This window comes from Pelmatolapia mariae, linkage group LG16_19, assembly GCF_036321145.2.
Source record: "Pelmatolapia mariae isolate MD_Pm_ZW linkage group LG16_19, Pm_UMD_F_2, whole genome shotgun sequence".
Classification (NCBI taxonomy): Eukaryota; Metazoa; Chordata; class Actinopteri; order Cichliformes; family Cichlidae; genus Pelmatolapia; species Pelmatolapia mariae.
The window spans coordinates 10,579,530-10,595,389 of NC_086241.1; the positions used below are offsets into that span (position 1 = coordinate 10,579,530).

At 40.8% G+C, this 15,860-nt stretch overlaps 1 protein-coding gene across 1 annotated transcript; it reads right to left on the bottom strand.

The window, feature by feature from the left end:
• Positions 1–39: 39 nt before the first annotated feature.
• chpfa (chondroitin polymerizing factor a) lies at positions 40–10,210 on the bottom strand. The gene is made up of 4 exons (XM_063499707.1): positions 9,736–10,210; positions 5,696–6,260; positions 3,948–4,130; positions 40–3,792 (listed from the first exon to the last, which is right to left on the bottom strand). Exons 1-4 carry the CDS (start codon positions 10,023–10,025, stop codon positions 2,530–2,532), a joined length of 2,301 nt encoding a protein of 766 aa, XP_063355777.1. The 5' UTR covers positions 10,026–10,210; the 3' UTR covers positions 40–2,529.
• Positions 10,211–15,860: the final 5,650 nt, after the last annotated feature.

The following is a 15,860-nucleotide window of genomic DNA, read 5'->3' on the forward strand; positions in this document are numbered from 1 at the left end:
ACAATCTTTATTTAAAAAAAAAAAAATTTACAATTCACAGCTTATTGGTAATTACAGCACACATTTGGATGTGATGAACTTTTTAAATTGAAACGTATTGCTTTGGTTTTACAAGTACCCATGTGCACTGAACATTGTAAACCAACAGGTTCAATCAGCAATGGAAATTTTTAAGGACAAAGAAAAAAAAGTGAATTTTTTTTTTCCTGTTTGAAAGCACAAGGACAAAGCAGATACTTGATTCTGTCACAAAATAATAAAATAGAAACTGCAGTGTAAATAAAGCTTTAAAAAAAAAAGTTTAAAAATAGAGTGTCTATAAAATATTTATAGATGCACAGAAAATGTCATGGAAGCCTCTGTTAGTGCTGAAGTGTTTAGAAGATGCATAATTTAGGAGATACGACAGATTGAATAAATTATGGACAAAATACTTAAGAGATTGCACTCGGCGATGACGGATGTGATAATTAATCTGCCCGCTCCTTTAATTTTTGGCTTCTCGCGTCTGCAGAAGGCAAAGACGACGCAGATCACCACAATAACTTCATATTGTAATCTCAGCACTTTCAGCAATCTTTCACAGTGGTCTTTTTTTGGAAGATTATATTTTCAATTATGCACATTATTAGCATCGTACTCTTCAAAGGATTAAGATGACCATTCATACAAGCTGGTGCACCGTAATGGTAAAAAAAAGAAAAAAAGAAAAAAAAAAGACTCATCTTGAAAAAAGACGCGTCAGGGGGAAAAAAAAATGAATGCAAAGATCTGACCTCAGTGGTCTGTGTTCACATGGTAGACAATACAGAAAACACCTTTCAGGACCACCAAAGTGGATGTAGTGTTTCCAACATATACATCAAATCCAATTACAGTTAAATAACAGGACTTGCCTTGATTTTATGTATTTCCAAGTAAACCGGATGATGAAAAGTGTCTAGTGTCAGAGAAAATACATTAAAAGGTCTTGTCATAAGAAATTACAGTGTATTTACTTCGTATCAAACAGAAAGAATGAGTCACGTACAGTATTTTGATATACACACTGCTTTCAAATGAAAAGTCCTCCATCAGACATATTCAGCTGTGTTATCTGTAATATTGCACATTATAATATACTCAACAACATTATGGTGCCCACTACCGCTACCTCCACCAGAAAAGACCCCCATTGGGCAGCGTTACAACTGGGAGAAAGCAGCCATTTGTGTAACTGAGCACACCGCATGGGAGGACAATGATACCAACCAGTGACTTACAATATCTTAACAGCACAGTTGAAATTCTTTAAAAAAACAAAACAAAAACAGTTTCTTTTGGAGTTCTCAGACTGCCTACACCTGGTGAAATGTCTTCATACATTCTTTATTTCAGCTGTTACTAAACTAATTCAATTCTAATTTAAAAAGTACCGTACATTTCAAAAGGGACTCTTGAAAAATCTGAGCAATCGCTACAAGCATTTAATAATGAGCCCTCGCCCTCATCTACTCCCTCATGCAAGCAAGTTTTCTTGGAAAACTTACAAGTAGACAACCTCTGAATAACTTAAAAACACAATGCTGGCCTACATAAAAATAAAAGTTTGTATCTATTACATAAAAGTTCCAGCAGCGATTTCTCAGAAGCTCCATTCCCTGCTTTGAGGCACATGTGCAGCCTGTGGATAGCTGGTGGTATGACATTTCTGCGATAACCACCGCTGTATCAGGCTTGATGCACAGTGAAAGGTAACACCTCCCATTTATCCAAAGCATTATTGATTTTATTCATAAATCTAAAAAAATATATAGATGTACAATACCTCGTGGGGTCATTTTTGTCAAGGCACATATGCAAAGATGCACTTTTGATATTTACTGATTTGAGTATTTACCAAAGTGCAACACTTCAGTGCCCCCGTGTGAAGGGACACATAGGTTAGCAGTAAAAAAAAACAAACAAAAAAAAAACCCAAAGACATCTCCACTTTAAAATACCTTTGATATCGACATTAAATTAAAGGACATTCCCACTGAAAAAGCAACAACATACTAAAAGTTTTTGCAACTTGTTTTGGTTCGTTTGGTTGAGCAGCTGTAGCCAGTACATCAGCTCAAACATGCCTGTTGTATTCAAAATTGTCAAAAGCAAAAGTGTTACATCCAAGTGCTGCGAACCAAAATCAAGGTTATAAATCCCACTGAATGCATTGGACGTCTGAATCATAACAATCAAGTCAATACTGCAAAGTTTCTGCCCTCTAGTGGTCAAAGCCTGCTTGACGCGATCATGTGAAAAGGTTTCATTGGGAGTGTACTGCATTTATAAATCCAAACCGCCCTTAATGCACACAGGAAGACAGAGACAATCACTTGTGTTACCTGACGTGGTGACTAAAAGTCACCTACACCCCTAAGCAGGGGTTGTACTTAGGTAAAAAGTTTAAGCGATGGGTGGTGGCACAACGGTTGCCCTCTTCATCCTAAATTCAAGCCTCAAGACTTTTTTAGCTAACGTGCAGGAGCACAGGTTTCACTGCTATTTTTAAGTGCTGTTTCCTTGCTCTTGCTCAAAAAGCAGCATGGCAAGTTGGGAGCGAGAACCGATGCTCTCCAAGTTGCTCTGAACACATCTGTGATAGATGTCCTCACTGAGTCTTGGGTTGCAGACTTCATAACGGTATTGCTGGCGTAACGCTGGCTCTATTGCCCTGAATACGTGCAGACCTGAATACTTTACGAACATTTCATAGATATCCATGTTCTCTAGAATCTCCTCATTTTCTTGGACGTCCGCCACCATCCGACTGCGCGTCGTCATGTAGTCCGAGTTGTAGAAGCACGCTTCATCAAACGACCTGCGGTCAAAAAGGCCCGCGTCCTTGACCAGATCAACTGTGTCTGGATGTGGCTGGTTGTGATAAGCCACGTCGGGGTTGTACTCCTGGAAATGAATGGGGAAGAATACTTGCCAATTGTTTATGGCATTCATGCGACAGCGATTCAGAAACTCTGAATTGATGTTTGTGTTGACTTCAGCCAGGAAGAAGAGCGTGTCGACGGGGTGCTTCTTTGAGATGATGTCCATGAATTTGATCTGGGATGGTGTTTCCGTCTTAACACTGATCCACGGAATTTTCACCGCAGGGTATTTGCGTTCATAAACTGTTATCTGAGACTTCACGCTGGCAAATATATCATTCTGGCTAACTTGTTGGGCCTCCACTGGGTCATAAATAAACAAGAAGGTTAGGATTGCATTTTCGCTGGTCTCAAAGGCATTCGAGGCAAAGACTTCAAGAAAGTGATCGACGTAGCTCCGGTCCTGCAGAGTAAGCGGTATAATAATGTGGACCCTTGTAGCTTCAGTGACATATGGCATGGGAATGATCTCTATCTGGCTCAAAGGTCGCACCAGATGAACCCTCTTTGTGATGGAGCGGCTGTGACCTTTCTGATTAACAGCCTCCAGCTGAAGGTCTAAGGTGTACTCCATCCCCCTAATGGGGTCAAAGCGTCTGTAGCCATTAATCAGTTGCTGCTTCTTTAAGTGTATAGTGGGCATGTACTTCTTGTTCAGCTCTCCTATGGCGGTGTCAATGACATCCGCCACGTCCATGCGGTCAATGCCGCGCAACTCGCACTTGGGAGAGCCATCGATGCACGAATAAATCTCCTCCTCTGTGAAGTATTCCCATTTCAGAACTTCAAACCGAGACTTTGGTTCAAAAGGAGGATTGATCCCCACTGGCCACTGGGCGCTTCGGTTCCCCTCAAAAGCAACAACACTCACATTCTTTATTTCTGCCTGTGGAAACACAATAAGTGTTAAAATAGACACATTTAACCCAGCTCGTACTACACTGAAATTGTGGTATTTTGTGCCAACAATAGAGGCAAGCAGGCAGGTTTTTATTTGTGACTGATCCATGGGTGATTTGCGACACTTGAAAATCAGCTTACCTGCAGCTTAGCAATCTCATCATAAGTCTTCTGGAGTTCAATCTCAGTGAAGAATCTGTGCAGGCGGTACATCTGCTCCGGGTCAGACACTGGATGGACGGTCAGGGCTTTCTTAAACTCTTCACTCTGTTCTTTGCTTGGATCAGAGTTTTTTGCCAACTCGTAATGGTGGTAGTGAAGTCCCTGAAAGGAATCACAGGTCCTTTCATGAGGTGCGACGACACAAACATGCCTAGTGTTATTCCAAGCTGTCAGCTGTTATGCAGCGCTGCTTTCATTCAAACAAACATTACATGCCATCTAGGCAGCATCTTGTGCTCGTCTCTGCTGCAAGGCTGACCATAATTGCACAGTGAAATGTAGACAGATTGTTTTTTTTTTTTTGTTTAAATAAAACAAGACGGTTATATAACTGGAGATTTTTACAGTTAGACTTTTGGTCATTTTTAGGGATGTGTTTATTTTGGGCACTCTTAACAGTGTCTCTCACTTTAGTAACAGGCTTGAAGGAAAGAAGAAAAAAAAAAAAAAAAAAGGAGGAAACTAACAGAAGTGACTGACACAGGCGGCAGAATCCCACTTACAGACATGGTCACTTAAGCCGAAAACAAAGTAACCACCTAAGGAGCTTGAGTGATTAAAAAAAGTGAACCCAATCTGATCAAGCTATTAAAAGAACAAAGAACAGAGACAATGCTTAACTGAGCAGTGAAGCAATTCCGTTGGAAATGTTGGCCAACTTACACCCTGTAGTTGAAGACTTAGTGAAGCCTAATTGTCATCAGTGTTTTCTTTCTTAGCAGAAAAAAAAATGTCTGCGTCTGTGTTAAGCTATTTTCTTCAGCCATTTGAGGCCGTTTAGCTTGCCTCTGTTTCTCCCCCTTATCTTGGGGGTGTGGGAGTGTGAGGGGGCTCTGGTGGAGCTATTCTGGCTCAGGGCACTTAAGATAGCCAAGTTACTCACTCTCAGCTGTGGTACAAGATGGTTTCCTGCTTTGGGGGAAGGCCAAGTAAGGGTGAATGGAAGCTAAAAAGATTTTTACATGTATGGAAAACAATGCAAACAAAACAAAAACTTTAGTATGGGTGACGCAGACTGCCTGAATGACACAACCAATCGCCTAAAGGGTGGAGACAGAGCTTGTTTGACCTTAAATGTTAATGACATTACAGGAGCAGAGCATGTTGACCCACAGGGGATTTTCACGCCATTGAATCTAAGCTGAACTGTGAGCTGTGCTTTCTTTGCCTGTTTGCTTATTCCACAGTGCTGCTGGAGATGCAAAAAAATGCAAGGCTAAAGGGTATTAGCAAACCATTCTGTAACACAAATACCATCTCTGTACTTGCATGGTAATTACAGTTTTATATAGCTAGCTGTCCGTCAGCTTTAAGTGCTTTCCCAGAGGCAAAGCATGATTTGTACCGTGAGGGCTAAACTAAAAAAAAAAAAAACGAAAAAGTTTTTTTTAAAATAACTGCTATGACCTATCACATGGCTGTTCTGAATGAAAGACTTTGTCCAAGTCTTCTTTGTGGTTTGATACACAAAAAAATACACTATTAAAAAAGGTGTTTGGTCTTTCAAAGACTGTGTAAAAGTTTCTGTGTCCCAAATGTAGATTTAAGTGCTTTAAACCTGCATTACTTCTGAAAGCCAGCAGGCAGTGACTTTTCTAGCTTTCAGTATGTCAGACTGCATAGAAGTCTATGGGGTCATAGGATTCTAAAACCCCTTCTCAACCTACCTCATATTCGCCAACGCAGTTTATGCTGGTGTAATCAATGATGCATCGTCCAAGCCACTCATCAGGCCGGGCGCTCAGGATGTCGTTCCTACAATTTTCCAGGAAGGGCTGGAGTCGTAGCAGCAAGCTACGTGACAGGAGGTACCCAAACCCTCCATAGCAGTACCTCCCTTCCATCGCCCCACCTATGAACTCCTCAGGCCTGCCCATGTAAAGTTCTCGATCCATACTCAAGTGCTCCACCAGTGCTTTGATCCGGTCGGCTTCAGTGTAGGAGTCATCTTGGACAAAGTAGAACCAGTCGTATTCATTGATGTAATGGTCGAAAATGTATTTGATGGTCTGGAACATGTTCCATATCAGCCTCTCGTCTCCATGAGAAACCACAAACATGCCGTGAGGGATTTTGCGGCTGCGCGAGCCAGTAAAGAAGATCACAGCGTCCAGATGGTGGCTGATGGTTCGATTCACAGCTACACCTAAGGTGTTAATGGTGTTTTTGGAGGTCATGACCCCGACGAACAGACGCTCCCGCATCCCCAACTCCGTGCTGATGTACTTGGCCCTAAAAGAGATGTCAAACAGTGACTGAGTGGATGCTGCTTTGAATGAAAACTGCCAACAAAAGAACTAATGATCTAAATAGATCTTATATCATAATATATTATTTCGCATATGTAAAGTACTGTTCAGATATCTGATTAACGGCTCTTTGGGAATCACCTTGTTGTTCTTTTTTTTTTTTTTTTAATAAATTCAACTAAACAAATTGGAACAAATTATGTGGTATGGTGTCTAAAGATATAATTTAAAATTGGTTATGCGCCAAGTTGTCTGTTATGTGCAGGCACAAGACTGGTTTTGGTGTCTTTTATTCTTGAATGAATGAATGCCATAGGTCAGTGTCAAGTGGCTTAACAAACAAAAAAAACATTGAAAAATGCTCAAGTACAAAGATCAGATTGAATGTGAATTAACGAGCAGTCAATGTTCAAATAGAACATTTGAAAGACCTTCAGAACGCCTGGAGAACTATTGCTCAAGATCACTTTTTTAAAAAAAAAAAAACAATGCAAGAATGTCAGACTCCTTTGAAGTAAAGCAAAATATTGAGGTGTGGCTCAAAAACTGTTGTAGAGTCTTGTAATTTACTGTTCAGCTCATTAAACATCTAGAAATTATTAAATAATTACAGAAAACGAGGACTAAACAGACATGATGTAGTGACCTATAGTGGTGGCTGGACTGCCTGATGACTTTACAGCATTTCTGACTAATTTTTTTTTTTGCTTCCCCTTTCAAATATGCAAGAAGATATACATCAGTGTCCTTTCAGGCTTTCGCAATATTTCCATCTGAAGAGAAAACACCAAAACCGAGTTTGTCGATTAGATGATTTAAATATCTTGACACACAAGTAACAACTAATGTTCTTCGGAAAAGTAAACATGTAAGAACTTGCATTGTGTTTCATCATTTACCACAACGCCAAACTGATTTTCCATTTCCTTGTTATGCTCCACATAGCATTAATAATGGCCTGTTATTAGAGCTGCAACTGTTGGTCAATAGATCACTCAAGACAGTGGAACAAATTTTAAACAACATTTTTCCCCCAAGAGAATTCGCAGCTGTTGTCTTCACATGTGTGGTCCCACATTAAATATTTGCATTTTGAACTCTCGGTTGGACAAACAGTATATGTGAGAACATCACCATGAGCTCTGGATATCTGTAGGGTGACCTGGGTCTGTACCGTGAAGCGAGTTCAAAATACCCAGGGTATCTTTCTGTTATCTGGACTAATTTAACATAACACTGGTGATTGAGATAAGCGGTCACACAAAGCTGGTTATCAACTCACTAAGTTAACCCAGAGTTTCCTAATCTAGATATCAGCGTGTTCACATGAAAGGGGTGGTTTTGGCAACGTCTGACCTGTCACACTGATTATTTTACTGGAAACTGATTTCGCAAAGAAAGAGTAAACTATGATATTATAAAAATATGAATAGCTTACACAGATAATATGGAATGAACAGCTGCTGCAGTGTGAGAGGAAAAGGACCGTGCAGTAGTTTAGTGTTATAAGTGATACGTGATTTCTTTAAATGTTTTGGTCCGTGAGACTGGAAGAGAGCTACTATATTAACAAAGTTAAGCCTGTTTAAAGACAGAAAGAAAAGCTGGCAAAAATACAAGTTGTGTGAGTTAACAGACTATATCATTAAGGATGAGGTATAAACAAATATTCCATTGAATTAATGTTTAAATTTGCATAGGACAGTTTTGGTTTTTATTCTTTCAGCTCCAGCTTGATGATGGATAACAGTAAAGAATTGATACAAAAAACAGATTTCAAATGTAGGTTTTGTCTAAATGCAATTGATAGAGAGTCCACAAGTACAAACAGGTTTCCCGACTTTTATATTCATGCTTGCAGAACAACAAAACTGTTGTAAAATTGTTTGCACCAAACAGAGAAAACATAACAAGGACAACTGGACCTAGAACTCTTCTTACTGACTCTTCGGGGAAACAAAGTCAAACTGAAGCCAATAAATAAAAAAAAAACTTTATAACTTTATACCCTCCTGTTATCATGGTCAGATATCTTCCAAGAAGGCTGCCGGTATTTTCAAAAAACCTGATTGGTCAGGAGGTGGCGACTTTGTACTTGCTGATCTTTAATGTGCAACGTTCACAGCTTAAGTTACCATAGCGATGAACCTTGGTAAAAAGTGAACCACCTTAATAGTACAGAAAAACCTGCGTTAACACCAAAGTTAACTTGATAAGTCAAAATCCTGCTTGGTAGTACAGTCCTCAGGAGTCTCACACCCGATCCTTTGTCCCCCTACTCTACATTATAAGACAGTGGTTCACATCTTAATTGGCTCAAGTTTACAAAAGTTAGGATGCAACTGAAAACCGAGGATTACCAGACGGAACAGAGTCTGTAATAACAATGGCTATAAAAGACAGTATCAACCTGATCTGGGAAAGCCTACTTCCTTTAGCCCCACATTTAGCTTCGTTAGGATTAGGGTTAGGCATAATTCATAAGAACAATTATAAGATGCACCACCCTTTATTGAACAAACCAACGTTTGGCATAAGCTGCCTCTGAAACCTTGGCAATTGCACGTTTGCATCTGTAGCCTCAGCAGAACGTCTTTACAAGGAAAGACCCTTTCTTGGAATTGAACTGAAATTCAGCCACTGTAGGTGCAGAGGCCAGCACTTAAATAAGGTCTTTACTCAGAGAGGGAAAAATGCAAGTTTGGAGGCATACTGTAGCACAGAGTGACTAGCTCTACTCTGGCCAGGGTTACACTGGAAAACAGCAGAGGAAGTGGTGCAGACTTCACGTTGTGTCCAAATTTCTGTGGATATGTGATCTGGTAGAAGGAAACAGGCTCTGAATCAGCTGTGGCTACCACTGGCTGTGTCTTATTAGCTTTAATGATGAGGATACTCAATTATAATCTTATAGCTACATGAGAATTAGTGACTGAATGTGTAAAAAAAAAAAAAGTCTTTGAATGCAATTTTCTCAACTCCCTCACTAATTAACACTCTTTGCAAACTCCTGTAATCACATTTCTTCATTGAAGTAACTGTTAAACCTGCAATTTCAGCAGCTTTTCTGCCTCTTAATCATGTTTGGCGTGCATCTACAGATGTGCACGTCTCTTGTGAGGCATCTTGTCCTCACTTTACTTGAGCCTGTAAACTTGCGCCAACCAAACCTAGATCTTTGTCTTCACTTATGGGACACAGGAACAATGGTGTGCACAGAAAGTAGGACACCTGGCCACGCTACCCGCGCAGGCGTTATGATGTGAAGTCACACAATGAGTGATTTCAACACCATCATCATAATCATGACCATCAGTGACCAGTCATCATTTAGAGGGGATGATCTACACAGCGGCCTGCTGTGCTGTAGTGTATAGCAACGTGACCTGGATTGAGTATCAGCCACATGCTGTCAGGCTGTGCTCTACAGTCAAAGTGAACCAACAAACACAAGTTACCTGAAAACTTTCTTTGGGGCGCTCGGCTGGACCTGTTTGTACGGGACTATTCTTGGTTGAAAATCCTCTTCGGACGTCACATCGTTGACAGCAGAAATAGAGTTGGGCTTTCGGGCTCCTTTGAGCAGTCCATCCTTACCTAAAGACACAGCCTCCCCTTCCTTACTGTCCGGAGAACACGCGTCTTCCGACCAGCTCACGCTCAGTAAACTCAACGTGAAGCCTAAAGAAATACCGATCACCACCGGGCCGAGCGACCGCAGCACAGAAATTAACAACGAAAATCTCATCTTGAGCGTCGGATCTCTCTGTCCGGCAGTCCCGCTACGGTCACTTTCAAGGCGTCCAAACAGGCCTCTGGACTGGGACAGCTCGACTCTACATCGAAGTGGAGCATCCAGAGACAACTTGAGGAAAAGATGCAGCTTCTTCCTTTAATTTTACGCAGGACTCTTACGTGTCAGTCTGGCTCATGCTTGGCTCCGCCCCCTCCTGCTTGGCGTGTCACAGGCGGGACTACTTGCACATTTATGTGTGTGTGTGCGTGCTGAGCGGGGCGGAGGGATATTGGCCAATCGTATTTATCGATTCGTGTTTTGGGACACGGATTTCCCACGCTTGTTTTAGTGTCCCTGAACACAATTTTAATCTCCGTGCCCGTGAGCGCCAAATAGATATTTTCCACTTCTAAATAATGACGCCCACTCCTGATATCCGATTACGAGTTCGCCTTGGGAAGGTGGGAACGACGCCTCCTCCTTGGCTACATATTAAACACCAAAGAAACTAAATTAAATTAAAGTTTAGGATTAAAGCTACTATTTTTATTTTTAAGAACTGGGTATCCATTTAGTGGTTGCCAGGGTGACCCTTCTCCAGGTAAAGACTCTAGATAACCTGCTACAGGGGCTGCAGACAGGAAACATGCTGAAATAGGGCCATTTGTGTTCAGGTGTACGTACAGATTTTCTTTTTTTTGGGGGGGGGGGGGGCTAGATCACCTTTCATGGCCTTGGACATCCAGCATGACACGCTGAGTGACGACTGACGACAGGTAAGAGACAGGTGAGGGAGAGCTGAAACACAGCCAGGGTCCTGTCTACCTGGACCAGGTGATGGCCTCTTTTCACAAGCTCAAATTAAAGAACTTCAGCAGCTGCTGTCATCGTTTCACTGCCCCCCTCCCTTCCCTTCCTTTTTCAAATTCAGCTTACTCCGAAGTAACAAACAGGTAAACCTATAAACTGAAATTAAGGGCATAAAAATGAGAAAACAATGATTGTTATTATTTTATTCACTCGAATTAATGATTAGATAATATTACAATAAAGAAGAGTTAACCTTGCTGTGTTAATAGATACAACAGTTCTCTGACCTTTTTACTTTTACAACATACCTTTGCTAATGTAATTCATATAGTGTTCCAATTTTATATCTGAAACTGCCTTGAGTATTTGTGGCACATATCCTGGAAAGATTCCTCTGAGATTTTGGTTCATATTGACACGATAGCATCAGCTGCACGATGATGCCAATCTTTACCACATTCCAGTGGTGCTCTGCTGGATTGTGATCTGGTAACTGTGGAGGCCATTTGAGCACAGTAAAACTCATTGTCATGTTCAAGAAACCAGCGTGATCTTTGTGACACAGAGCTTTCTCCTTCTGGATGGCAATGCTCAGTTGGTGATACTGGGTGGAAAGTATGCCAAAATATATATTAATTATTATTATTATTATTAATGTTAATAAAAACAACAAGGTTGTTTACTCCGAGTTCCTACCTAACTATCTGAATGCTTTAGCAGAAATCAAGACTCATCAAATAAACAAACAACATGTTTCCAGTCTTATTTTGTTGAAACTGTGTGAACTGTAGCTTCACTTTCCTGTTCTTATCAGACAGGAGTGTCACCCGGTGTGGTCTTCTGCTGCTGGAGCCCATCTGCTTCAAGGTTTGACCTGTTATAGTTTCAGAGATGAGTGATTATTCACGTTGCTGTTGCCTTCCTATCAGCTCAAAGCAGTTTGTACATTCTCTCCTGATGTCTGGAATCAACAAGTATTCTCGCACATTGGACTGCCGCTCACTGGATATTTTCCTCTTCTTTTGGACCATTCTCTGTAACTTCTGGAGATGTTTGTGTTTGAAAATCCCTGGAGATCAACAGCTTCTGTTATAATCAGACCAGCTTGTCTGGCTCCAACAACGAGTCTGCATCCAAAGTCACTTGAATTGCCTTTTGTTCCTCATTCTGATGCTCGGTTTGAGTTTCAGCAGGTCCACAAAATGCACTGAGTTGCTGCCATGTAATTGGCTGATTAGATATTTAGGTAAAGCGTAAAGTAGCCTTAGAATGTATATAATAAGCTGAAATGTAACACTTAAAAGAGGCATTTTTCTGCATCTAATAATAATATAATAATAATACTGAAGTATACCTTTATTATACCGATGTACCTTTATTTTCTAGAAATCGTCATGCAAAACTTAATTGTATGGAGAATTTTTGCAATGTAGTATTTTTCCACTTCAAAGGACATAAACTTCCTCCACCACCCCGCTGTTTACACGACATGCAACTTCATGCCTTTCTCTCCAAACGCAGGAACACCTTCATTAGCACACTGATACCACCCAAGTGTATCACTACATGCCACTGCAGGCCCTTTTTTCTTCTCACTAAAAGCTGCACACTAACCACTCATTAACTGCTGGACACCAACAAGGATTTTCAACCTCAAATTCAGGCGTTAAATCCTCATTTTATATCAGATGCTACAGATATGGGCTCGCCTTTAAAGCTGTAACAGTGAAAAACATTACCAGCTGTATCTTAAGTTTCTCTCTGCCACTGCCCCATGTGCATTTTATTAACAATTTCCGCTCATCCACCTGGTTCTGCTATTCTCTGTTGGCTTCTGTGCTCCTCGTCCAGATGTCGGAGGCTCCGTGCTTTGTGGTCTGTGCAGTCCACCCTTCAGCTGCCTCCTGATTTCACCCTCCTCACTGAGACTTCCATTCTCTCCTCCTCTGACCTCTGCTGATTAATTTTTAATGGGGGAGTTTAAAAGAGATTAAAAGCCTGACATGATTCAATATGGTCTGTGTGCCACTGCTTGCACGGAAGCATGCAATGCTTTCTTTGTGTGTTATCATCTCTTGGAGTCATAGCTGTGGGCGTACGTTGTTTGAACAGACATTAATAGGTAAAGACAGACCAAAAACCCAGGTATCCCTTTAAAAAGTGAGACTTGTTTGATTATATAAGGCCTGATTTCAGTGACTGAATCTTGTGTCTTTACCTCGTGTCATTGCTCTTTTTTTCTGTCGTCAGAGCTGATTGTATCTTTTCTGATCCACATATTTGATTTGGCAAAGATTTTACGCTGCATACCGTTCTTTTTCTTTATCTGGGCTTGGGAGCAGAACTAGGAATACATTCACTCATGAGTCCCGCGTGGGTGTGTTGATAATATACTCAAAGTAAAATACATAAATTTAAAGTCTCCTCTTTCAGTGTACTACATGCTTTACATCTTCTGTGATTTTTCAGGTTACATCTCCTGTTCATTCATTTAAATACCAAACAGAGCTCTGCTGATTTGGCCCCCCTGCTGGTAGCAAATATTCTCATCACTTCAGTTATATGGAATCTACTGTAGATCATAAGAGTAAATCAGTGGTTATAGAAGACATTATATCACAGCATTTAGCCACTGGTACTTTGCATTAGTTAATATATTTATTTGACCTTTGACCTTTAACTGCTAGTCTGATTCTTTTTAGACAATCATTGTAGCCTACCGAGTAAATGAAGGGTGACTGGAACATTTTTTGTGTTAGATTTCTTGGCATAAAGTTAAAAAAAACATTACATAATACTGATGATGTTACCTACTGTCTGGTTAAGTGAAAGTTACGTCATATTCTAGGGAGGCATGGCATATTGTTTGGCATCAGCAGTGACTGGAACAGAACATTTGATCACTGATGTAAGCACGTATATCATACTTTTTTTTTTCATGCTCAAACTGAAGTGCTTTGTCGTTGAGAATTAAGATTGTGTGCTCATTCCTGAGAATCTTCATTACTCAAGGTTTTAATAATCAGTTCACAGTCCGTACACGATAACGCTGACCTTCCTCACCGTCACAATAACTCCCTCAGCTGTGGAAGTAGCTGATATTGTCATGGCACAGCTGCCCGTGTTTAAAGTACCCAGCTTTGTTAGATGAGTCATGTCATGGCCCAGAATGGAGGCTACATGATTACATTAGTTAAAACTACATTGGAAAGTGAGCTAGTCTGAAATATAGAAGCGCCAGGTGTGAGGTTATTGTGTCACCAGTCAAAACTGAGTCTCCATAGCAGTATCTCACTCACAAATCCAGCTTGTCCTTGAAGATTTTTGTCATTAATTTAATATATGAAGAGCTTAGAAATCACTGATATAGAGTATAAAGAACACACTGAATACTTTCGGCTGCAAGATTGAGCTTTTTTATGGTTAGCAAAGCCTTTCACACAGATGATATTGTCTCATTTACTCAAACACAGTTTAGGTGAATGGTACAGAATATTAAATGATAAAAATCTATCCATCCATCCATCGCACGATCTGATATCATCGTGTTGGTGTTGTTTCTGGATCAACAAAACTAATGTTAGTCCAGGTTTAACATTGCAAGTGACCTATCACATAGTAGTTATGTCATAGTTTTTCAACGTAGAAACACCATCATACAACACACCAAAGCTTAACCTTAGCTATTGCCCCAATTATATGTTGGACATCACTCTATCCATTTTCTTCTGCTTGTCTGTGTCCAGGTTAGGAGGCTGCAATTTAACCAGAGATGCCCAGACTGCCCTCTCCCTGTCCACCTCCCGATCTCCTTCGGGGTGAAACTGAGGTGTTTCCAAGCAGCTGAAGGATATAATCTCCCCAACATGTATGCCCCGGGGTCTCCTCTTGGTAGGACATGCCTGGAACACCTCACTTAGGTGTTCCAAGAGGCTTAGCCCAATAATTGAATCCCATCAACTGGTTCTTTTGATGTGGAGGAGTAGGAGCTCTGTTCTTAATCCCTCCTGAGTAACCAAATTCCTCATGCTTTCTTTAAGGGAGAGGCCAAGTATGATTTGGAAGAAGCTCATTTCTGCGGTTTGTGTCTCTGATCCCTCCGTTAGTACCTAGAGTTTAGCATCATAATCCTCCACCTGTCTGTTTGCTGTGTTGTGTTTTTCCGTTTGTCCAAAGTCTACATAGGGTTGGGCAGGTGAAGGTCTGCTTATAGGTGGAGTCCTTGTTTCCCACTCTTGGTCATCACACCTGCTGCTCATCAAGGCTCATTTTCACCCAGTATTTAAGGATCAGCTCTAACATCCACTCTTGTCCAGTTTGTCTTTTATGTCAGTGCAGTAATCAAGCCCTTAACTTCCTCATGTTCATTTAAGCGTTCCTGTTTAATTTCTACATTTCTCTGTTTTCCAGTGTTCCCCATCAGACTGAAGGGTGGTTCCTTCTCCAGAATAACCCACCTGAGCTGGTCAAGCTGGTCTTCACTCTGTGGAATCCTTCATCTGAGATCTCATCAACTCACCTGCCTGCCCATCCTCCTACAACTGTTCTTAGAATTCAATCAGCCCAGTAGTCCCCCATTAAAAATCCTCCTCCGATTAACCAAGTTAGCAATCATCTTAATCAACACACCTTCAAAACTATTCTCTGGAACATTTCTGTGGAGCCTGTGTCTGGGTTAACTCGCTTCTTTTCTCTCAGTGACACCTGTCCCCGCAAACCGAACTGTCCCCTGGAATCCATCACCCTCCATAGTTGCTTCAAATTTTATTTATCACAGACACAGTGATACACAGTACGACATGCAGTGCAATGCTTATTGCTGTGCAATTCCCGACCAGACACAAGAATAAAACTAAAAATTTTGAATCAAGTATGGAATTAAAGTTAAAAATCGAAATGACAAAATTGACAAAAAGAAGTCAGCTTTGTATTTGAAACTGTAGTTGAATCTTAACTTAAATCACAGGACTCTCTGGATCAGTACAAGACACAGTATGAAAGCTGTTTGGTTTCACAAGTAGTTGGTGAGCCTGTGCT